Source organism: Oncorhynchus kisutch, linkage group LG10 (assembly GCF_002021735.2).
Source record: "Oncorhynchus kisutch isolate 150728-3 linkage group LG10, Okis_V2, whole genome shotgun sequence".
NCBI classification, from domain to species: domain Eukaryota; kingdom Metazoa; phylum Chordata; class Actinopteri; order Salmoniformes; family Salmonidae; genus Oncorhynchus; species Oncorhynchus kisutch.
This window is the reverse complement of record NC_034183.2, coordinates 159641-184822: the sequence shown is the minus strand read 5'-3', so window position 1 is coordinate 184822 and position 25182 is coordinate 159641. Positions and strand designations below refer to the sequence as shown.

At 43.6% G+C, this 25182-nt stretch overlaps 1 protein-coding gene across 1 annotated transcript in view; it reads right to left on the bottom strand.

The window, feature by feature from the left end:
• Positions 1–25182, bottom strand: part of LOC116375772 (anoctamin-1-like) — a 214212-nt gene that overhangs the window by 34746 nt on the left and 154284 nt on the right. The window contains exons 13-16 of the mRNA XM_031832859.1: positions 24959–25041; positions 14591–14668; positions 11737–11796; positions 2610–2684 (exon numbers count right to left, since the gene is read on the bottom strand). Of these exons, the coding sequence (XP_031688719.1) occupies positions 2610–2684; positions 11737–11796; positions 14591–14668; positions 24959–25041 (296 nt within the window). The remainder of the gene's footprint in view (positions 1–2609; positions 2685–11736; positions 11797–14590; positions 14669–24958; positions 25042–25182) is intronic.

Here is a 25182-nt window from a genome sequence, read left to right as displayed (position 1 = left end):
TGTTTAATAAAGAAAGAACTGAACACTGAAACACTATACCAAAGTAGTAAACAAAATAACAACCGTGACGCTAATGTGAGCTGCGCTGAAACAAGCCATCAACATAGACAATCACCCACAAACAAACAGTGCAACCCAGGCTACCTAAGTATGATTCTCAATCAGAGACAACTAATGACACCTGCCTCTGATTGAGAACCATACTAGGCCGAAACATAGAAATACCCAAATCATAGAAAAACAAAACATAGACTGCCCACCCAACTCACGCCCTGACCATACTAACTAAATACCAAACACAGGAAAATAAAGGTCAGAACGTGACACCACAAGCCACCTGGGAGACACACCAAACATGTGGAAGAAGGTGTTCTGGTCAGATGAAACCAAAATTGAACTTTTTGGCAACAATGCAAAACGTTATGTTTGGCGTAAAAGCAACACAGCCCATCACCCTGAACACACCATCCCCACTGTCAAACATGGTGGTGGCAGCATCATGGTTTGGGCCTGCTTTTCTTCAGCAGGGACAGGGAAGATGGTTAAAATGGATGGGAAGATGGATGGAGCCAAATACAGGACCATTCTGGAAGAAAACCTGATGGAGTCTGCAAAAGACCTGAGACTGGGACGGAGATTTGTCTTCCAACAAGACAATGATCCAAAACATAAAGCAAAACCTACAATGGAATGGTTCAAAAATAAACATATCCAGGTGTTAGAATGGCCAAGTCAAAGTCCAGACCTGAATCCAATCGAGAATCTGTGGAAAGAACTGAAAACTGCTGTTCACAAATGCTCTCCATCCAACTTCACTGAGCTCGAGCTGTTTTGCAAGGAGGAATGGGAAAACATGTCAGTCTCTCGATGTGCAAAACTGATAGAGACATACCCCAAGCGACTTACAGCTGTAATCGCAGCAAAAGATGGTGCTACAAAGTATTAACTTAAGGGGGCTGAATAATTTTGCACGCCCAATTTTTCGGTTTTTGATTTGTTAAAAAAGTTTGAAATATCCAATAAATGTCGTTCCACTTCATGATTGTGTCCCACTTGTTGTTGATTCTTCACAAAGAAATACAGTTTTATACCTTTATGTTTGAAGCCTGAAATGTGGCAAAAGGTCGCAAAGTTCAAGAGGGCCGAATACTTTCGCAAGGCACTGTAATTCTAGATGGAGGTATGGAAGGATATAATGCTAGATAGGGGTATAGAATGATATAATGCTAGATGGAGGTATGGAAGGATATAATGCTAGATGGAGGTATAGAATGATATAATGCTAGATGGAGGTAGAATGATATAATGCTAGATGGAGGTATAGAATGATATAATGCTAGATGGAGGTATAGAAGGATAGAGCGCTAAATAGAGGTGTAGAAGGATATAATGCTAGATGGAGGTATGGAAGGATATCATTCTAGATGGAGGTATGGAAGGATATCATTCTAGATGGAGGTATGGAAGGATATCATTCTAGATGGAGGTGTAGAAGGATATAATGCTAGATGGAGGTAGAAGGATATAATGCTAGATGGAGGTATGGAAGGATATCATTCTAGATGGAGGTAGAAGGTTATAATGCTAGATGGAGGTATGGAAGGATATAATGCTAGATGGAGGTAGAAGGTTATAATGCTAGATGGAGGTATAGAAGGATATAATGCTAGATGGAGGTATGGAAGGATATCATTCTAGATGGAGGTAGAAGGTTATAATGCTAGATGGAGGTATAGAAGGATATAATGCTAGATGGAGGTATGGAAGGATATCATTCTAGATGGAGGTAGAAGGTTATAATGCTAGATGGAGGTATGGAAGGATATAATGCTAGATGGAGGTAGAAGGTTATAATGCTAGATGGAGGTATAGAAGGATATAATGCTAGATGGAGGTATAGAAGGATATCATTCTAGATGGAGGTAGAAGGTTATAATGCTAGATGGAGGTATAGAAGGATATAATGCTAGATGGAGGTATAGAAGGATATCATTCTAGATGGAGGTAGAGGGTTATAATGCTAGATGGAGGTATAGAAGGATATAATGCTAGATGGAGGTGTAGAAGGATATAATGCTAGATGGAGGTATAGAAGGATATAATGCTAGATGGAGGTATAGAAGGATATCATTCTAGATGGAGGTAGAATGTTATAATGCTAGATAGGGGTATAGAATGATATAATGCTAGATATAGGTATAGAAGGACAGAGCGATACTTAGAGGTATAGAGAGAGAGTGATAAATAGAGGTATAGAGTTATACTTAGAGGTTTTGAATGATAGCGGTATAGAGGTATACAAGGATAGGGTGATATAGAGATAGATGTATAGAAGGATAGGGTGATAATTGGAGTTATAGAAGGAGAGTGATAATTAGAGATATAGACTGATAGTTATAATTAGAGGTATAGAAGGATAGAGTGATAGAGCTATATGGATAGAGGTATAGAAGGATAGTGATAATTAGAGGTTTAGTGTGATAGCTAGTTCTAGAGCTATGGATAGAGGTATAGAAGGATAGATTGATAATTGGAGGTATAGAATGATAGAAGTATAGAATGATAGTGATGGATAGGGGTAAAAAAGGAAAGTGTGATAGTCACAGTACCATCATTAGAACGACGGACACGTTGATCATGTATCCTGGCAACCGATCCTCCAAAGTCAATGACTCTTGCTCCCTCTGCCAGAGGAACAGAAACAAACACACAAACACACACACACACACACGTTTAGCAACTACTGTTGTTAATACAGCTAAATCAAAGTAACCATTATGAAAATGTTTAGATTACCATAACTACCACGGTGAATACAGCTAGATCACAGTAACCACAGTGAATACAGCTACATCACAGTAACCATGGTGAATACAGCTACAGTGGGGCAAAAAAGTATTTAGTCAGCCACCAATTGTGCAAGTTCTCCCACTTAAAAAGATGAGAGAGGCCTGTCATTTTCATCATAGGTACACTTCAACTATGACAAAATGAGAAAAAAAATCCAGAAAATCACATTGTAGGATTTTTAATGAATTTATTTGCAAATTATGGTGGAAAATAAGTATTTGGTCACCTACAAACAAGCAAGATTTCTGGCTCTCACAGATGTGTAACTTCTTCTTTAAGAGGCTCCTCTGTCCTCCACTCGTTACCTGTATTAATGGCACCTGTTTGAACTTGTTATCAGTATAAAAGACACCTGTCCACAATCTCAAACAGTCACACTCCAAACTCCACTATGGCCAAGACCAAAGAGCTGTCAAAGGACACCAGAAACAAAATTGTAGACCTGCACCAGGCTGGGAAGGCTGAATCTGCAATAGGTAAGCAGCTTGGTTTGAAGAAATCAACTGTGGAAGCAATTATTAGGAAATGGAAGACATACAAGACCACTGATAATCTCCCTCGATCTGGGGCTCCACGCAAGTTCTCACCCCGTGGGGTCAAAATGATCACAAGAACGGTGAGCAAAAATCCCAGACCTACACGGGGGGACCTAGTGAATGACCTGCAGAGAGCTGGGACCAAAGTAACAAAGCCTACCATCAGTAACACACTACGCCGACAGGGACTCAAATCCTGCAGTGCCAGACGTGTCCCCCTGCTTAAGCCAGTACATGTCCAGGCCCGTTTGAAGTTTGCTAGAGAGCATTTGGATGATCCAGAAGAAGATTGGGAGAATGTCATATGGTCAGACGAAACCAAAATATAACTTTTTGGTAAAAACTCAACTCGTCATGTTTGGAGGACAAAGAATGCTGAGTTGCATCCAAAGAACACCATACCTACTGTGAAGCATGGGGGTGGAAACATCATGCTTTGGGGCTGTTTTTCTGCAAAGGGACCAGGACGAGGACAACCGTGTAAAGGAAAGAATGAATGGGGCCATGTATCGTGAGATTTTGAGTGAAAACCTCTTTCCATCAGCAAGGGCATTGAAGCTGAAACGTGGCTGGGTCTTTCAGCATGACAATGATCCCAAACACACCGCCCGGGCAACGAAGGAGTGGCTTCGTAAGAAGCATTTCAAGGTCCTGGAGTGGCCTAGCCAGTCTCCAGATCTCAACCCCATAGAAAATCTTTGGAGGGAGTTGAAAGTCTGTGTTGCCCAGCAACAGCCCTAAAACATCACTGCTCTAGAGGAGATCTGCATGGAGGAATGGGCCAAAATACCAGCAACAGTGTGTGAAAACCTTGTGAAGACTTACAGAAAACGTTTGACCTCTGTCATTGCCAACAAAGGCTATATAACAAAGTATTGAGATAAACTTTTGTTATTGACCAAATACTTATTTTCCACCATAATTTGCAAATCAATTAATTAAAAATCCTACAATGTGATTTTCTGGATTTTCTTTCTCATTTTGTCTGTCATAGTTGAAGTGTGCCTATTATGAAAATTACAGGCCTCTCTCATCTTTTTAAGTGAGAGAACTTGCACAATTGGTGGCTGACTAACTACTTTTTTGCCCCACTGTACATCACAGTAACCATAGTGAATACAGCTACATCACAGTAACCATGGTGAATACAGCTAGATCACAGTAACCATGGTTATTAAAGCTAAATCCCAGTAACCATGTTGAATACAGCTTCATCACAGTAATCAGGGTGAATGTTCAGAAACTGTTTTTCTTCCTGTAAGCATGGCAACACAGGAATGTTGATGCACAGTAGGTTGTGGGTTCGCAGACCACTGTGTACAAGAGTAGGGGCGGAAAGATCTCATTTATAGTAAAGCATTGCATGAATCTATCATTGTTTTAATTTAACAGCCCGTCACTGACAAGGAAGAAGGCTATTTAAAGAGTGCATGGTGGGTGGAGGATTTTAAATTTTTAAAATTTTTTATTTCACCTTTATTTAACCAGGTAGGTGGGCCAGTTGAGAACAAGTTCTCATTTAACAGCCCGTAACCTGTAACCTGGCCAAAATAAAGAAAAAACGTGCGACAAAAACAAGAGTTACAAATGGGATAAACAAACGTACAGTCAATAACACAATATAAAAATCTATATACAGTGTGTGGAAAGTTAGTAAGATTAGGGAGATAAGGCAATAAATAAGCCAGAGTGGCAAGAATTCCAATGAAGCATTAACATCTGAATGATGATGATGTGCAAGAAGAGATACTGGGGGTGCAAAATAGCAAAACTAAATAACAATATGGGGATGAGGTAGTTGGGTGAGCTGTTTACAGACAGGCTGTGAACAGGTGCAATGATCAGTAAGCTGCACTTACAACTGATGCTTGAAGTTGGGGCGGCAGCGTAGCCTAGTGGTTAGAGCGTTGGATTAGTAACCGGAAGGTTGCGAGTTCAAACCCCCAAGCTGACAAGGTACAAATCTGTCATTCTGCCCCTGAACAGGCAGTTAACCCACTGTTCCCAGGCCATCATTGAAAATAAGAATGTGTTCTTAACTGACTTGCCTGGTTAAATAAAGGTAAAATAAAAAAGTTAGTGAGGGAGATTTAAGTTTCCAGCTTCAGTGATTTTTTGCAATTCGTTCCAGTCATTGGCAGTAGAGAACTGGAAGGAAAGGCTGCTAAAGTACGAGTTGGCATTGGGGATGACCAGTGAAATATACCTGCTGGAGCAGGTGCTACGGGTGGGTGTTGTTATGGTGACCAGTGAGCTGAGATAAGGCAGGCCTTTACCTAGCAAAGACTATAGACTATAGACCAGGAGCCTGTGGAATTGGCGACAAATATGAAGCGAGGGCCAACCAACTAGAGCATACAGGTCGCAGTGGTGGGTAGTATATGGGGCTTTGGTGACAAAATGGAAGTAACTGTGATAGCAAATTGAAAGCAGTCTGAGTAGAGTGTTGAAGGCGATTTTGTAAATGACATCGCTAAAGTGAGGGATCGGTAGGATAGTCAGTTTTACGAGGGTATGTTTGGCGGCGTGAGTGAAGGAGGCTTTGTTGCGAAATAGGAAGCCGATTCTAGATTTAATTTTGGACTGGAGATGCTTAATGTGAGTCTGGAAGGAGAGTTTACAGTCTAACCAGACACCTAGGTATTTGTAGTTGTCCACATATTCTAAGTCAGAACCGTCCAGAGCAGTGATGCTAGGCAGGCGGGCAGGTGCGGGAAGCGATCGGTTGAAGAGCATTCATTTAGTTTTACTTGCAATTAAGAGCAGTTGGAGGCCATGGAAGAGTATTGTATGGCATTGAAGCTCGTCTGGAGGTTTGCTAACAGTGTCCAAAGAAGGGCCAGAAGTATACAGAATGGTATCATCTGCGTAGAGTTGGATCAGAGAGTCAACAGCAGCAAGAGCGACATCATTGATGTATAGAGAGAAAAGAGTCAGCCCGAGAATTTAACCCTCTGGCACCTCCATCGAGACAGCCAGAGGTCCGGACAACAGGCCCTCCTATTTGAACACTGAACTTTATCTGAAAAGTAGTTGGTGAACCAGGCGAGGCAGACAAACTGACAGGGTTACGGTTGGACTCGCACTGACAGGGTTACGGTTGGACTCGCACTGACAGGGTTACGGTTGGACTCGCACTGACAGGGTTAGTCCCCTCTACCACACGGAACCCAACTAATCTACCGACGAAAACGCACGGGGTGGCTAAAAAACAGACCTCCATCTTCTGCTAGCTTGCTACCGATGGCCAGGCTAGCTGTCTGAATCGCCGTTATCCCAACCAACCTCACTACTCACTGGACCCTTATGATCACTCGACTAAGCATGCCTCTCCTTAATGTCAATATGCCTTGTCCATTGCTGTTCTGGTTAGTGTTTATTGGCTTATTTCACTGCAGAGCCTCTAGCCCTGTTCATTATACCTTATCCAACCCTTCAGTTCCACCACCCACACATGCAATGACATCACCTGGTTTCAATTATATTTCAAGAGAAAATATTTCTTTCACTAAATGACTATGTTTACCTCCACTATATTCACATCCTACCATACCTTTGTCTGTACACTATACCTTGAATCTATTTTATCGTCCCCAGAAACCTGCTCCTTTTACTCTGTTCCGGACATCCTAGACGTTCAATTCGCATAGCTTTTAGCCGTACCCTTTTCCTACTCCTCCTCTGTTCCTCTGGTGATGTAGAAGTGAATCAAGGCCCTGCAGTGCCTAGCTGCACTCCTATTCCCCAGGAGCTCTCTTTTGATGACTTCTGTAATTATAAAAGCCTTGGTTTCATGCATGTTAACATTAGAAGCCTCCTCCCTAAGTTTGTTTTATTCACTGCTTTAGCACACTCTGCCAACCCGGATGTATTAGCCGTGTCTGAATCCTGGCTTAGGAAGACCAACAATAACTCTGAAATCTCCATCCCTAACTACAACATTTTCAGACAAGATAGAACGGCCAAAGGGGGCGGTGTTGCAATCTACTGCAGAGATAGCCTGCAGAGTTCTGTCCTGCTATCCAGGTTTGTACCCAAACCATTTGAACTTCTACTTTTAAAAATCCAACTCTCTAAAAACAAGTCTCTCACCATTGCCGCCTGCAATAGACCACCCTCTGCCCCCAGCTGTGCTCTGGATACCATATGTGAACTGATTTCCCCCATCTATCTTCAGAGCTCATGCTGCTAGATGACCTAAACTATGTTAACACCCCGGCCATCCTACAATCTAAACTTGATGCCTTCAATCTCACAAAAATTATCAATGAACCAACCAGGTACAACCCCAAAGCCGTAAACATGGGCACCCTCATAGATATCATCCTAACCAACTTGCCCTCTAAATTCCCCTCTGCTGTTTTCAACCAAGATCTCAGCGATCACTGCCTCATTGCCTGCATCCGTAATGGGTCAGCAATCAAACAACCTCCACTCATCACTATCAAACGCTCCCTGAAACACTTCAGCGAGCAGGCCTTTCTAATCGACCTGGCCCAGGTATCCTAGAAGGATATTGACCTCATCCCATCAGTAGAGGATGTCTGGTTATTCTTTAAAAACGCCTTCCTCACCATCTTAAATAAGCATGCCCCATTCAAGAAATGTAAAACCAGGAACAGATACAGCCCTAGGTTCTCTCCAGAGCTGACCTGCCCTTAACCAAAACAAAAACATCCTGTGGCGTTCTGCATTAGCATTGAACAGCCCCCATGAAATGAAACTTTTCAGGGAAGCTAGAACCCAATATACCCAATATAGAAAAGCCAAGGCTAGCTTTTTCAAGCAGAAATTTGCTTCCTACAACACAAACTCAAAAATGTTCTGGGACATCGTAAAGTCCATGGAGAATAAGTGCACCTCCTCCCAGCTGCCCACTGCACTGAGGATAGGAAACTTTTTCACCTCCGATAAATCCACTATAATTGAGAATTTCAATAAGCATTTTTCTGCGGCAGGCCTTGCTTTCCACCTGGCTACCCCGGTCAACAGCACTGCACCCCCACAGCAGCTCGCCCAAGCCTTCCCCATTTCTCCTTCTCCCAAATCCAGTCAGCTGATGTTCTGAAAGATCTGCAAAATCTGGACCCCCACAAATCAGCCGGGCTAGACATTCTGGACCCTTTCTTTCTAAAATTATCTGCCGAAATTGTTGCAACCCCTATTACTAGCCTGTTCAACCTCTCTTTCCCAAATATTGGAAAGCAGCTGCTGTCATCCCCCTCTTCAAAGTTGGGGACGCTCTTGACCCAAACTACTACAGACCTATATCTATCCTACTCTGCCTTTCTAAGGTCTTCAAAAGCCAGGTTAACAAACAGATCACCGACCATTTTGAATCCTACTGTACCTTCTCCGCCATGCAATCTAGTTTCAGAGCTGGTCATGGATGCACCTCAGCCACGCTCAAGGTCCTAAACGATATCTTAACCGCGATCGATAAGAAACAATACTGTGCAGCCGTCTTGATTGACCTGGCCAAGGCTTCGACTCTGTCAATCACCACATCCTCATCGGCAGACTCGATAGCCTTGGTTTCTCAAATGATTGTCTCGCCTGGTTCACCAACTACTTCTCCGACAGAGTTCAGTGTGTCAAATCTGAGGGCCTGTTGTCTGGGCCTCTGGCAGTCTCTATGGGGGTGCCACAGGGTTCAATTCTTGGGCCGACTCTCTTCTCTGTATACATCAATGATGTCGCTCTTGCTGCTGGTGATTCTCTGATCCGCCTCTACGCAGACGACACCATTCTGTACATTTCTGGCCCTTCTTTGGACACTGTTAACAACCCTCCAAATGAGCTTCAATGCCATACAACTCTCCTTCCTTGGCCTCCAACTGCTCTTAAATACAAGTCAAACAACAAAGCATCCTTCACCCATGCTGCCAAATATACCCCCGTAAAACTGACCATCTTACAGATCCTTGACTTCGGCGATGTAATTTACAAAATAGCCTCCAACACCCTACTCAACAAATTGGATGCAGGCTATCACAGTGCCATCCGTTTTGTCACCAAAGCCCCATATACTACCCACCACTGCGACTTGTACGCTCTTGTTGGCTGGCCCTCGCTTCATACTCGTCGCCAAACCTACTGGCTCCAGGTCATCTACAAGACTCTGCTAGGTAAAGTCCCGCCTTATCTCTGCTCGCTGGTCACCATAGCAGCACCCACCTGTAGCACGTGCTCCAGCAGGTATATCTCACTTGTCACCCCCAAAGCCAATTCCTCCTTTGGCCGCCTCTCCTTCCAGTTCTCTGCTGCCATTGACTGGAACGAACTACAAAAATCTCTGAAACTGGAAGCACATATCTCCCTCACTAGCTTTAAGCACCAGCTGTCAGAGCAGCTCACAGATCAATACACATAGCCCATCTATAAATAGACCAAAGCTACCTCTTCCCCTACTGTATTTATTTATTTTGCTCCTTTGCACCCCAGTATTACTACTTTGCGCACTCATCTACTGTCAAATCTACGATTCCAGTGCTATATTTTACTTCGCCACCATGGCCTATTTATTGCCTTTACCTCCCCTTTCTCACCTCATTTGCTCACATTGTATATAGACTTATTTTTCTACTGTATTATTGACTGTATGTTTGTTTTACTCCATGTGTTACTCTGTGTTGTTATATGTGTCGAACTGCTTTGCTTTATCTTGCTTTATCTTGGCCAGGTCGCAGTTGTAAATGAGAACTTGTTCTCAACTTGCCTACCTGGTTAAATAAAATTTAAAATAAGAAAATACTGAGAGGGTTAGACCCATACAGACAGGTTTAGGGTTAGACGTATACTGACATGGAAATCATGTGCCTGTTTACTGAAAGTCTCAACATCTCTCTAGCTAGTCTACCTTCTCTCTCTATATATAATCTGAGGTAATCTGCGGAAGGTAAGCAGCTTTTGGCTAAACCAACCAGAGCAGGGGTTCCCACACACACACACACACACACACGTACACACACACACGCACGTACACACACACAGGTTTATTTACTAAATTGCAGTTAAGCCTTAGCATTAGCATCCTTCAGTTCAAAACAATGGAAGCTTTGTTAGCATCCTTCAGTTCAAAACAATGGAAGATCTGTTAGCATCCTTCAGATAAAAACAATGTAAGCTCTGTTAGCTTGATCTGTAACAAAACAGTAGGAGCTCGTCAGCATGCTTTGTTTAACAAATTCAATGGAACTCCTCCCTCTCTCTTCCCTCCCAACCTCTCTCCAGCCCACCACTTCGCTTTCTCTCCCTCCCTCCCTCCCTCGCTCCCTCGCTCCCTCCCTCCCTCCCTCAACTTCTCTGTCCCTCCCTCCCCTCCCACAACTTCTTTCCCTCCCTCCCTCCCTCCTCTCCTTCCCTCCTCTCCTTCCCTCCCTCCACTCCCACAACTTCTTTCCCTCTCCTTCCTTGCTTCCCTCCCTCCACTCCACCACTTATCTCCTTCCCTCACTCCACTCCACCACTTCTCTCCCCTCTCCATCCTTGCTTCTCTCCTTCCCTCCCAGCACTTCTTTCTTTCCCCCCCTTTCTCTCTTTCCCTCCCTCCCTCCTCTCCTCCTTCCCTCGCACCACTTCTCTCCCCCCTCCCTCACCCTCTTTCCTTCCCTCTCTCCCCTTCCACCACTTCTCTTTCCCTTCCTTCCTTCCTTCCTTCCTTCCTTCCTTCCTTCCTTCCTTCCTTCCTTCCTTCCTTCCTTCCTTCCTTCCTTCCTTCCTTCCTTCCTTCCTTCCTTCCTTCCTTCCTTCCTTCCTTCCCACCACAGCTCTCCCTCCCTCCCTCCCTCCCTCCCTCCCTCCCTCCCTCCCTCCCTCCCTCCCTCCCTCCCTCCCTCCCTCCCCCCCTCCCTCCCATTCCTCCCTCCCTCTCTCCTCTCCTTCCATTCCTCCCTCCCTCCTCTCCTCCCATTCCTCCCTACCTACATTCTTCCCTCGCTCCTTCCCTCCATCCCTCGCGCCTTCCCTCCATCCCTCCTTCCCTCACTCCCTCCTTCCCATCCCATCCCTCCTCTCCTTCCCTCCTTCCCTCCCTCCTCTCCTTCCATTCCTCCCTCCCTCCATTCCTCCCTCCCTCCATTCCTCCTTCCCTCGCTCCCTCCTTCCCATCCCTCCCTCCCTCCCCTCCTTCCATTCCTCCCTCTCTCTGTCCATCAGTTGTACCTGTGAGAGCATCGTGTCTTTCCCTCCCTCCTCTCCTTCCATTCCATTCCTCCCTCCCTCCATTCCCCCCTCCCACCCTCCATCAGTTGTACCTGTGAGAGCATTGTGTCTTTCCTTCCCTCCTCTCCTTCCATTCCATTCCTCCCTCCCTCCATTCCCCCCTCCCACCACCCTCCATCAGCTGTACCTGTGAGAGCATCTTGTCCTTCTCTCCCTCCTCTGCTTCGCCATACCCCACTCCACCCAGCTGCAAATAATAGAAGGCATAATGTCATCACACACACACATCACGCACAAACACACATTAATGGAGCTAAGCTGTCTTTGTAAGTAAATATTATTTTGTATACCAACCTTTCACAATACACACCTGAATACTAACACACACCTGTACACTAACACACATCTGTACACTAACACACAATACACACACCTGTATACTAACACACATCTGTACACTACCACACAATACACACACCTGTACGCTAACACACATCTGTACACTACCACACAATACACACACCTGTACGCTAACACACATCTGTACACTACCACACAATACACACACCTGTACGCTAACACACATCTGTACACTACCACACAATACACACACCTGTATGCTAACACACATCTGTACACTACCACACAATACACACACCTGTATGCTAACACACATCTGTACACTACCACACAATACACACACCTGTATGCTAACACACATCTGTACACTACCACACAATACACACACCTGTATGCTAACACACATCTGTACACTACCACACAATACACACACCTGTATGCTAACACACATCTGTACACTACCACACAATACACACACCTGTATGCTAACACACATCTGTACACTACCACACAATACACACACCTGTATGCTAACACACATCTGTACACTACCACACAATACACACACCTGTATGCTAACACACATCTGTACACTACCACACAATACACACACCTGTATGCTAACACACATCTGTACACTACCACACAATACACACACCTGTATGCTAACACACATCTGTACACTACCACACAATACACACACCTGTATGCTAACACACATCTGTACACTACCACACAATACACACACCTGTATGCTAACACACACCATATATACTTACAGTACCAGTCAACAGTTTGGACACCTACTCATTCAAGTGTTCTTCTTTATTTTACTATTGTCTACATTGTAGAATAATATTGAAGACACCAAAACTATGAAATAACACACATGGAACCATGTAGCAATCAAAAAGTGTTAAACAAATCAAAAATATTTTTTATATTTGAAATTCTTTAACGTTTTTTTGCCTTGATGACAGCTTTGCTCACTCTTGGCATTCTCTCAACCAGCTTCATGAGGTAGTTGGTGCTACATGAAGCTGGTTGAGAGAATGTCAAGTGTGCAAAGCTGTCATCAAGACAAAGGGTTGCTATTTGAAGAATCTCAAATATAAAATATATTTTGATTTTGATTTGTTTAACACTTTTTTGGTTAGTACATAATTCCATATGTGTTTTACAATGTAGAAAATAGTACAAATAAAGAAAAACCTTTGAATGAGTAGGTGTTCTAAAACATTTGACCGGTAGTCTAGCTCTATATATCTCTATCTATAAATATCTATAACTATGTCTACAGTTTATATATCAATCGATGTCTATATACAGTGCCTTGCAAAAGTATTTATTCCCCTTGGAGTTTTTCCTATTTTGTTGCATTTACAACCCAATTTAAATGGCTTTTTATTTGGATTTCATGTAATGGACATACATACACAAAATAGTCAAAATTGGTGAAGCGAAATGAAAAAAATAACTTCTTCAAAATAAATCTAAAATTGAAAAGTGGTGCATGCCTATGTATTCACCCCCTTTGCTATGAAGACCCTAAATGAGATCTGGTGCCATCAATTACCTTCAGAAGTCACATAATTTGTGTGCACCTGTGTGCTATCTAAGTGTCACATGATCTCAGTATATATATATATATATATATATATATATTAATCAGAGGCAACAAAGAGACCAAAGATAACCCTGAAGGAGCTGCAAAGCTCCACAGTGGAGATTGGAGTATCTGTCCCTAGGTCCACTTTAAGCCGTACACTCCACAGAGCTGGGCTTTATGGAAGAGTGGCCAGAAAAAAGCCATTGCTTAAAGTAAAAAATAAGCAAACACGTTTGGTGTTCACCAAAAGGCATGTGGGAGACTCCCCAAACATATGGAAGGAGGTACTCTGGTCAGATGAGACTAACATTGAGTTTTTTGGCCATCAAGATAAATGCTATGTCTGGCGCAAACCCATCACCTCTCATCACCACGAGAACACCATCCACCATGTTTTTCATTGGCAGGGACTGGGAAACTGGTCAGAATTGAAGGAATGATGGATGGCGCTAAATACAGGGAAATTCTTGAGGGAAACCTGTTTCAGTCTTCCAGAGATTTGAGACTGGGACGGAGGTTCACCTTCCAGCAGTACAATGATCCTAAACATACTGCTAATGCAACACTCAAGTGGTTTATGGGGAAACAATTAAATGTATTGGAATGGCCTAGTCAAAGCCCAGACCTCAATCTAATTGGGAATCTGTGGTATGACTTAAAGATTGCTGTACACCACCGGAACCCATCCAACTTGAAGGAGCTGGAGCACTTTGGCTTGAAGAATGGGCAACAATCCCAGTGGCTAGATGTGCCAAGTTTATAGAGACATACCCCAAGAGACTTGCAACTGTAATTGCTGAAAAAGGTTGCTCTACAAAGTAGATAATGCACGCTCAAGTTCGTTTTCTTTTGTCTTAGTTCTTGCTTGTTTCACAATAAAAAATATTTTGCTTTTTCAAAGAGGTAGGCATGTTGTGTAAATCAAATGATACAACACCCCCCCCCCCAATTTTTTTAAAAATATATTTTAATTCCAGGTTGTAAGGTAATACAATAGGAAAAATTCCAAGGGAGGTGAATACTTTTGAAAGCCACTGTATCTCTCTATCTATATAGATATTATAATAAATACCTCACTCCTCCTTTTTGTCCCGCTCTTATTCCGTCTCTTCTCTTGTAGGATTTGATCATACTCTGGCCTGGGGGTTTCCTGAGACACACAAACAAACACACTGAAGGCACTTAAACACACAGACAACATATACTGTATCTCACACTCTGATCACTAAAAGGTGCAACAATGATGTCTAGTTGATTATCCATTTATAGATCAAACATGCTCAGTTAAAGATACATTTAAAAATGTAACTAGGCAAGTCAGTTTAGAACAAATTCTTATTCATAATGACGGCCTACTCCGGCCAAACACTCATGATGCTGGGCCAATTGTGTGCCGCCCTATGGGACTCCCAATCACGGCCGGTTGTGATACAGCCCAGGATCGAACCCGGGTCTGTAGTGCCTTAGACCCTTGCGCCACTCAGGATCCCCAAAGATAATAGATAAATAAGGTACAAAATGCTCATTTATAGATAATCAGGTCAAACATACCCAGTTATCAATAATCAGGTAAAACATGCCCATCAGGTAAATTAAATCAAACTTGATTTGTCACCTGCGCCGAATACAACGTGTAGACCTTACTGTGAAATGCTTACTTACAAGCACTTAACCAACAGTACAGTTCAAGAAAGAGTTAAGAAAATATTTACCAAACAATCTAAAGTCAAAAATAATTAAAAGTAGCACAATAAAATATTAATAACGAGGCTATGGGGTACTGGTTCCCTAGTCAATGTGCAGGTATAGTTAGTCGAGGTATTTTGTACATGTAGGTAGGGGTGAAGAGACTATGCATAGATAATAACCAGCGAGTAGCAGCAGTGTAAAAACGTAAGTAGTCCGCGTGGCCATTTGATATATTTTTCAGCAGTCATATGGCTTGGGGGTAGAAGCTGTTAAGGAGCATTTTGGTCCTAGACTTGGCACTCCGGTAACGCTTGACATGCGGTAGCATGACGTGGGTGACTGAAGTCTGTCAATTTTTTGTGCTTTCCTCTGACACCACCTAGTATATAGGTCCTGGATGGCAGGAAGCTTAGCTCCAGTGATGTACTGGATGCCAAGCAGTTGCTAAACCAGGCAGTGATGGAACCAGCTCTCGATGGTGCAGCTGTTGAACTTTTTGAGGGTCTAGGGACCCATGCCAAATCTTTTCAGTCTCCTGAGGGGGAAAAGGTGTTGTCGTGCCATCTTCATGACTGTCTTGGTTTGTTTGGACCATGATAGTTTGTTGGTGATGTGGACACCAAGGAACTTGAAATTCTCGATCTGCTCCACTATAGCCCCGTCAAGGTGAATGGGGGAGTGTTCGGCCCTCCTTTTCCTGTAGTCCACGATCAGCTCCTTTGACTTGCTCACGTTTTGGGGAGAGGTTGTTGTCCTGGCACCACACTGTTGTCGGTGATCAGGCCTACTACTGTTGTGTCGTCGGCAAACTTAATGATGGTGTTGGAGTTGTGCTTGGCCACGCAGTCATGGGTGAACAGGGAATACAGGAGGGGACTAAGACAACACTCCTGAGGGGCCCCCGTGTTGAGGATCAGTGTGGCAGATGTGTTGTTTCCTACCCTTACCACCTGGGGGCGGGCCCTCGGGAAGTGCAGGATCCAGTTGCAGAGGGAGGTGTTTAGTCCCAGGGTCCTTAGCTTAGTGATGAGCTTCATGGGCACTATGGTGTTGAATACACATAGGTGTTCCTTTTGTCCAGGTGGGAAAGGGCAGTGTGGAGTGCAATAGAGATTGCATCATCTGTGGATTTGTTGGGGCGGTACGCAAATTGGAGTGGGTCTAGGATTTCTGGGATAATGGTGTTGTGAGCCATGACCAGCCTTTCAAAGCACTTCATGGCTACAGACTTGAGTGCTACAGGTCGGTAGTCATTTAGGTAGGTTACCTTGGTGTTCTTGGGCACAGGGACTAAGGTGGTCTGCTTGAAATATGTTGTTATTACAGACTCGGTCAGGGAGAGGTTGAAATTGTCAGTGAAGACACTTGCCAGTTGGTCAGCGCATGCTCAGAGTACACGTCCTGGTAATCCGTCTGGCCCAGCGGCTGTGTGAATGTTGACCTGTTGAAAGGTCTTACTCACATCGGCTATGGAGAGCGTGATCACACAGTCGTCTGGAGCAGCTGATGCTCTCATGCATGCTTCAGTGTTCAGGAAGTGGATGGCTGCAAACTTTCTACTTTTAAACTCGGACAAAACAGAGATGCTTGTTCTAGGTCCCAAGAAACAAAGAGATCTTCTGTTGAATCTGACAATTAATCTTAATGGTTGTACAGTCATCTCAAATAAAACTGTGAAGGACCTCGGCGTTACTCTGGACCCTGATCTCTCTTTTGAAGAACATATCAAGACCATTTCAAGGACAGCTTTTTTCCATCTACGTAACATTGCAAAAATCTGAAACTTTCTGTCCAAAAATGATGCAGAAAAATTAATCCATGCTTTTGTCACTTCTAGGTTAGACTACTGCAATGCTCTATTTTCCGGCTACCCGGATAAAGCACTAAATAAACTTCAGTTAGTGCTAAATACGGCTGCTAGAATCCTGACTAGAACCAAAAAATTTGATCATATTACTACATGGCTAGCCTCTCTACACTGGCTTCCTGTCAAAGCAAGGGCTGATTTCAAGGTTTTACTGCTAACCTACAAAGCATTACATGGGCTTGCTCCTACCTATCTCTCTGATTTGGTCCTGCCGTACGTACGCTACGGTCACAAGACACAGGCCTCCTAATTGTCCCTAGAATTTCTAAGCAAACAGCTGGAGGCAGGGCTTTCTCCTACAGAGATGCATTTTTATGGAACGGTCTGCCTACCCATGTCAGAGACGCAAACTCGGTCTCAACCTTTAAGTCTTTACTGAAGACTTATCTCTTCAGTGGGTCATATGATTGAGTGTAGTCTGGCCCAGGAGTGGGAAGGTGAACGGAAAGGCTCTGGAGCAACGAACCGCCCTTGCTGTCTCTGCCTGGCCGGTTCCCCTCTTTCCACTGGGATTCTCTGCCTCTAACCATATTACAGGGGCTGAGTCACTGGCTTACTGCGGCTCTCTCATGCCGTCCCTGGAAGGGGTGCGTCACCTGAGTGGGTTGATTCACTGATGTGGTCATTCTGTCTGGGTTGGCGCCCCCCCTTGGGTTGTGCCATGCCATCTTTGTGGGCTATACTCAGCCTTGTCTCAGGATGGTAAGTTGGTGGTTGAAGATATCCCTCTAGTGGTGTGGGGGCTGTGCTTTGGCAAAGTGGGTGGGGTTATATCCTTCCTGTTTGGCCCTGTCCAGGGGTGTCCTCGGATGGGGCCACAGTGTCTCCTGACCCCTCCTGTCTCAGCCTCCAGTATTTATGCTGCAGTAGTTTGTGTCGGGGGGCTAGGGTCAGTTTGTTATATCTGGAGTACTTCTCCTGTCCTATTCGGTGTCCTGTGTGAATCTAAGTGTGCGTTCTCTAATTCTCTCCTTCTCTCCTTCTTTCTCTCTCTCGGAGGACCTGAGCCCTAGGACCATGCCTCAGGACTACCTGACATGATGACTCCTTGCTGTCCCCAGTCCATCTGCCCGTGCTGCTGCTCCAGTTTCAACTGTTCTGCCTTATTATTATACGACCATGCTGGTCATTTATGAACATTTGAACATCTTGGCCATGTTCTGTTATAATCTCCACCCGGCACAGCCAGAAGAGGACTGACCACCCCACATAGCCTGGTTCCTCTCTAGGTTTCTTCCTAGGTTTTGGCCTTTCTAGGGAGTTTTTCCTAGCCACCGTGCTTCTACACCTGCATTGCTTGCTGTTTGGGGTTTTAGGCTGGGTTTCTGTACAACACTTTGAGATATCAGCTGATGTACGAAGGGCTATATAAATGAATTTGATTTGATTTGATTTGCTTGCCTCAAAGCAAGCAGAGAAGTTATTTAGCTCGACTGGTAGGCTCGTGTCACTGGGCAGCTCGCAGCTGTGCTTCCCTTTGCAGTCCGTAATAGTTAGTAAGTCCTGCCACATCCGACGAGCGTTGGAGCCGGTGTAGTACGATTCGATCATAGTCCTGCATTGACGCTTTGCCTGGAATTTCTTCTAACCGTCCCGGTTAGAGTCCTGCTCCTTGAAAGCGGCAGCTCTACCATTTAGCTCAGTGTGGATGTTGCCTGTGATTGCCATTGCTTCTGGTTGGGGTATTTACGTACAGTCACTGTGGGGATGACGCCATAAATACACTTATTGATGAAGCCAGTACAGATGCGGTGTACTCCTCAATGCCGTCGGAAGAATCATGGTACATATTCCAGTCTGTGCTAGCAAAACATTCCTGTAGATTAGCATCTGAGTCATCTGACAACTTCCTTATTGAGCGAGTCACCAGTACTTCCTGCTATAATTTTTGCTTGTAAGCAGGAATCAGGAGAATACAGTTATGGTCAGATTTGCCAAATGGAGGGCGAAGGAGAGCTTTGTAAGCGTCTCTGTTTGTGGAGTAAAGGTGGTCTAGAGTTTTTTTCCCCTGATGGCACATTTAACATGCTGGTAGAAATGAGGTAAAACAGATTTAAGTTTACCTGCATTAAAGTCCCCAGCCACTAATAGCGCCACCTCTGAATGAGCATTTTCTTGTTTGCTTATGGCCTTATACAGCTTGTTGAGTGCCATCTTAGTGCCAGCATCGGTTTGTGGTGGTAAATAGACAGCTACAAAAAAATATAGATGAAAACTCTCTTGGTAAATACTGTGGTCTACAGCTTATCATGAGATACTCTACCTCAGGCGAGCAAAACCTTGAGACTTCCTTAATATTAGATTTTGTGCACCAGCTGTTATTTACAAATAGACACAGACCACCACCCCTTGCCTTGCCGGAGGCAGCTGTTCTATCTTGCTGATGGACCGAAAACCCAGCCAGCTGTATGTTATCCATGTCGTCATTCATCCACGACTTGGTTGAAAATAAGATATTACAGTTTTTATTATCCCGTTGGTAGGATATTCGTGATTGGAAATCATCCATTTTGTTATCCAATGATTGCACATTGGCTAATAGGACGGATGGCAGAGGGGGATTACTCACTCACCTTCGGATCCTTACAATGCACCCCGACCTACGTCCCCGATATCTCTGTCTCTTCTTCATGTGAATGATGGGATTTGGACCTTGTCGGGTGTCTGAAGTAAATTCTTCGCATCCGACTAGTTAAAGAAAAAATGTTCATCCAGTTCGAGGCGAGTAATCGCTGTTCTGATATCCAGAAGCTCTTTTCGGTCATAAGAGACTGTGGCAGAAACATTATGTACAAAATAAGTTACAAATAATGTGAAAAAACACACACAAAAGCACAATTGGTTAGGTGAGCGTAAAATGGCAGCCATCTCTTCCGGCGCCATCATAATATCCATGCTGTTAAATCAGCTTCTTGATATGCCACACCTGTCAGGTGGATGGATTATATTGGCAAAGGAGAAATGCTCTTTAACAGGGATGTAAACAAATTTGTGCACAAAATTTGAGAGAAGTAGATAGCACACTGCTTAAATAGACCCTGAAGAGCTTAACCACAGCGTGGCCAGTAATAAACTGCTTCTGAACATTTCTAAAACCTAAGAGCTGTGTATTTGGTACAAATCATTCCCTAAGCTCTAGACCTCAACTGAATCTGGTAATGAATGGTGTGGCTGTTGAGGTAGAGGAAACTAAACTAATTAGTGTTAACTTCACTTGTAAACTGTCATGTCAAATAATATAGATTCAATGGTTATAAAGATGGGGAAAGGTTTGTCCATAATAAAGAGATCCACTGTTTTTTTTGACATCACACTCCAAAAAGCAAATCCTGCAGGCTCTAGTTTTATCTTATCTTGATTATTGTCCAGATATGTGGTCAAGTGCTGCAAGGAAAGACCTAATTAAGCAGCTGCTGCCCCAGAACAGAGTGGCACATCTTGCTCTTCATTGTAATCAGAGGGTTAATATAAATACAACGCATTCCAGTCTCTTCTTTTTATAAGACTCATTAATGTGTTAAAAATTCCAAATGATTTGCATAGTCACCTTACACACAGCTCTGACACACACTTACCGCACCAAATATGCCACCAGGGGTCTTTTCAGTCCCCAAATCCAGACCAAATTTAAGAAAGTGTGCAGTATTATATAGAGCAATTACTGCATGGTGTGGACCACAGGAAGAGGAGAGGTTGCTTTTGTAACAGCTAATGGGGATTCCAATAAAATAACAAATACAGAAGCAGCTCTTTCTCCAACTAGCTCACAGCATTAACAGACCTTGAAGCAGCTCTTTATCCAGCTCACTACTTCAACAGACCCTGAAGCAGCTCTTTATCCAGCTCACTACTTTACCAGACCCTAAAGCAGCTCTTTATCCAGCTCACTACTTTAACAGACCTTGAAGCAGCTCTTTATCCAGCTCACTACTTTAACAGACCTTGAAGCAGCTCTTTATCCAGCTCACTGTATTAACAGACCCTGAAGCAGCTCTTTATCCAGCTCACTGCATTAACAGACCCTGAAGCAGCTCTTTCTCCAGCTAGCTCACTACTTTAACAGACCCTACAACAGCTCTTTCTCCAGCTAGCTCACTACTTTAACAGAACCTAAAACAGCTCTTTATCCAGCTCACTGCATTAACAGACCCTGAAGCAGCTCTTTCTCCAGCTAGCTCACTACTTTAACAGACCCTAAAACAGCTCTTTATCCAGCTAGCTCACTACTTTAACATACCCTAAAACAGCTCTTTATCCAGCTCACTACTTTAACAGACCCTGAAGCAGCTCTTTATCCAGCTCACTACTTTAACAGACCCTGAAGCAGCTCTTTCTCCAGCTAGCTCACTACTTTAACAGACCCTAAAACAGCTCTTTATCCAGCTCACTGCTTTAACAGACCCTAAAGCAGCTCTTTATCCAGCTCTCTGCTTTAACAGACCCTAAAGCAGCTCTTTATCCAGCTCACTGCTTTAACAGACCCTGAAGCAGCTCTTTCTCCAGCTAGCTCACTACTTTAACAGACCCTAAAACAGCTCTTTCTCCAGCTAGCTCACTACTTTAACAGACCCTAACAGCTCTTTATCCAGCTCACTGCATTAACAGACCCTGAAGCAGCTCTTTCTCCAGCTAGCTCACTACTTTAACAGACCCTAAAACAGCTCTTTATCCAGCTCACTACTTTAACAGACCCTAAAACAGCTCTTTATCCAGCTCACTACTTTAACAGACCCTGAAGCAGCTCTTTATCCAGCTCACTACTTTAACAGACCCTAAAACGGCTCTTTATCCAGCTCACTGCTTTAACAGACCCTGAAGCAGCTCTTTATCCAGCTCACTACTTTAACAGACCCTAAAACGGCTCTTTATCCAGCTCACTGCTTTAACAGACCCTGAAGCAGCTCTTTCTCCAGCTAGCTCACTACTTTAACAGACCCTGAAGCAGCTCTTTCTCCAGCTAGCCCACTACTTTAACAGACCCTAAAACAGCTCTTTATCCAGCTCACTGCTTTAACAGACCCTAAAGCAGCTCTTTATCCAGCTCTCTGCTTTAACAGACCCTAAAGCAGCTCTTTATCCAGCTCACTGCTTTAACAGACCCTGAAGCAGCTCTTTCTCCAGCTAGCTCACTACTTTAACAGACCCTAAAACAGCTCTTTCTCCAGCTAGCTCACTACTTTAACAGACCCTGAAGCAGCTCTTTCTCCAGCTAGCTCACTACTTTAACAGACCCTGAAGCAGCTCTTTATCCAGCTCACTACTTTAACAGACCCTAAAGCAGCTCTTTATCCATCTCACTACTTTAACAGAACCTGAAGCAGCTCTTTATCCAGCTCACTGCTTTAACAGACCCTGAAGCAGCTCTTTATCCAGCTCACTACTTTAACAGACCCTGAAGCAGCTCTTTATCCGGCTCACTACTTTAATAGACCCTAAAACAGCTCTTTATCCAGCTCACTACTTTAACAGACCCTGAAGCAGCTCTTTATCCAGCTCACTACTTTAACAGACCCTAAAGCAGCTCTTTATCCAGCTCACTGCTTTAACAGACCCTGAAGCAGCTCTTTCTCCAGCTAGCTCACTACTTTAACAGACCCTAAAACAGCTCTTTCTCCAGCTAGCTCACTACTTTAACAGACCCTAACAGCTCTTTATCCAGCTCACTGCATTAACAGACCCTGAAGCAGCTCTTTCTCCAGCTAGCTCACTACTTTAACAGACCCTAAAACAGCTCTTTATCCAGCTCACTACTTTAACAGACCCTGAAGCAGCTCTTTATCCAGCTCACTACTTTAACAGACCCTAAAACGGCTCTTTATCCAGCTCACTGCTTTAACAGACCCTGAAGCAGCTCTTTCTCCAGCTAGCTCACTACTTTAACAGACCCTGAAGCAGCTCTTTCTCCAGCTAGCTCACTACTTTAACAGACCCTGAAGCAGCTCTTTATCCAGCTCACTACTTTAACAGAACCTGAAGCAGCTCTTTATCCAGCTCACTGCTTTAACAGACCCCGAAGCAGCTCTTTATCCAGCTCACTATTTTAACAGACCCTGAAGCAGCTCTTTATCCAGCTCACTACATTACCAGACCCTAAAGCAGCTCTTTATCCAGCTCACTACTTTACCAGACCCTAAAGCAGCTCTTTATCCAGCTCACTACTTTAACAGACCCTGAAGCAGCTCTTTATCCAGCTATCGTACCACTTTAACAGAACCTGAAGCACTTACCTATACTAACCACTGATTTAACAGACCCTGAAACAGCTCTTTTTCCAGCTCACTGCTTTAACAAACCCTGAAACAACTCTTTATACAACTAGCTAACTGTTTTAATAGACCCGGAAGCAGCTCTTTTTCCAGCTAGCTCAATGTTTTAACAGACTTTGAAGCAGCTACTTATCCAGCTAGCTCACAAATTTAACAGACCCTGAAACAGCTCTTTATTTAGCCAGGCCACTGCTTTAAAACACCCCAAAGCAGCTTTTTACCCAGCTAGCTTCTTTAACAGACCTAGAAGCAGCTTTTTATCCAGCCAGTTCACTGGTTTAAAACCTCTCTGGGACAGGGGGACGCAAATGTCCCACTTGGCCAATTGCCAGGGAAAATGCAGAGCGCCAGATTCAAATAAAATACTATAAAATTCTAACTATCATTAAATCACACATGTAAGATACCAAATTAAAGCTACACTCGTTGTGAATCCAGCCAACATGTCAGGTTTCAAAAAGGCTTTTCGGCGAAAGCATAAGAAGCTATTATCTGATGATAGCACAACAGTAAACAAAGATAGAAATAATATTTCAACCCTGCAGGCACTACACAAAACGCAGAAATAAAATATAAATCATGCCTTACCTTTGACGAGCTTCTTTTGTTGGCACTCCAATATGTCCCATAAACATCACAAATGGTCCTTTTGTTCGATTAATTCCGTCCATATATATCCAAAATTTCCATTTATTTGGCGCGTTTGATCCAGAAAAAAAACGCTTCCAATTTACGCAACTTCAATACAAAATATCTCAAAAGTTACCTGTAAACTTTGCCAAAACATTTCAAACTACATTTGTAATAAAACTTTAGGTATTTTTAAACGTTAATAATCGATCAAATTGAAGACGGGTCTATCTGTTTTCAATACAGGACAAGAACAAACTGACGCTACTTTTCTAGTCTTGCCCAACTCTCAACAGTGTTACACTGTTTCAAGATGGCCGTACTTCTTCATTTCACAAAGGAATAACCTCAACCATTTTCCAAAGATTGGTGGCATCCAGTGGAAGCGGTAGGAACTGTAAACAAGTGCCTGAGAAATCCAGTTCCCCAATGGAATATCATTGAATAGACAGTGACCTCAATGTTTTTTTTTCTGAATGGTTAGTCCTCGGGGTTTTGCCTGCTACATAAGTTCTGTTATACTCACAGACATTATTCAAACAGTTTTAGAAACGTCAGAGTGTTTTCTATCCAAATCTACTAATAATATGCATATCTTATATTCTTGGCATGAGTAGCAGGAAGTTGAAATTGGGCACGCTATTTATCCAAAAGTGAAAATGCTGCCCCCTATCCCAAAGAGGCAAGAAAACTCAATCTCAGGTAGGGGTATTTTTTTATTTAGTAAACATTTCACAGTAAGGTCTACACCGCTTGTATTCAGCGCGTGTGACAAATACAATTTTATTTGATATAGGCATGCTGACTGAGAGATGACAGTGTGTAGTGTGGGGTGTGTGTGTGTGTGTGTGTTTGGGTGTGTGTGTTCGGGTTTAAGAGGATAATCTGCGAAGATGGGGAGCTGGTTTCACCTCTTGACATCATAGAGCAGCAGGTCATGACCCTAGTAACGCTAACATGCCGTTTAAGTCAGTGTGTCTGGTCCTACCTCCTCGTCCTCTAGACTGGTCAGATCCCAGGCATGTTTCAGACACATCTGCCTCCTCTTCCAGTGCTCCAGAAAAAAAGCAGCTAAACACACACACAAAAACGTTAAAAGGACCTGAAATGTATTAGAACTCTCAGTGGCCAAAGCCCCTAAAAGCTAGGTAGCTTAATTTGTTGCTAGTAAGTAGGGGCAGTAGTGGGTTAAGTCGGGGCAGGCAGTGGGGC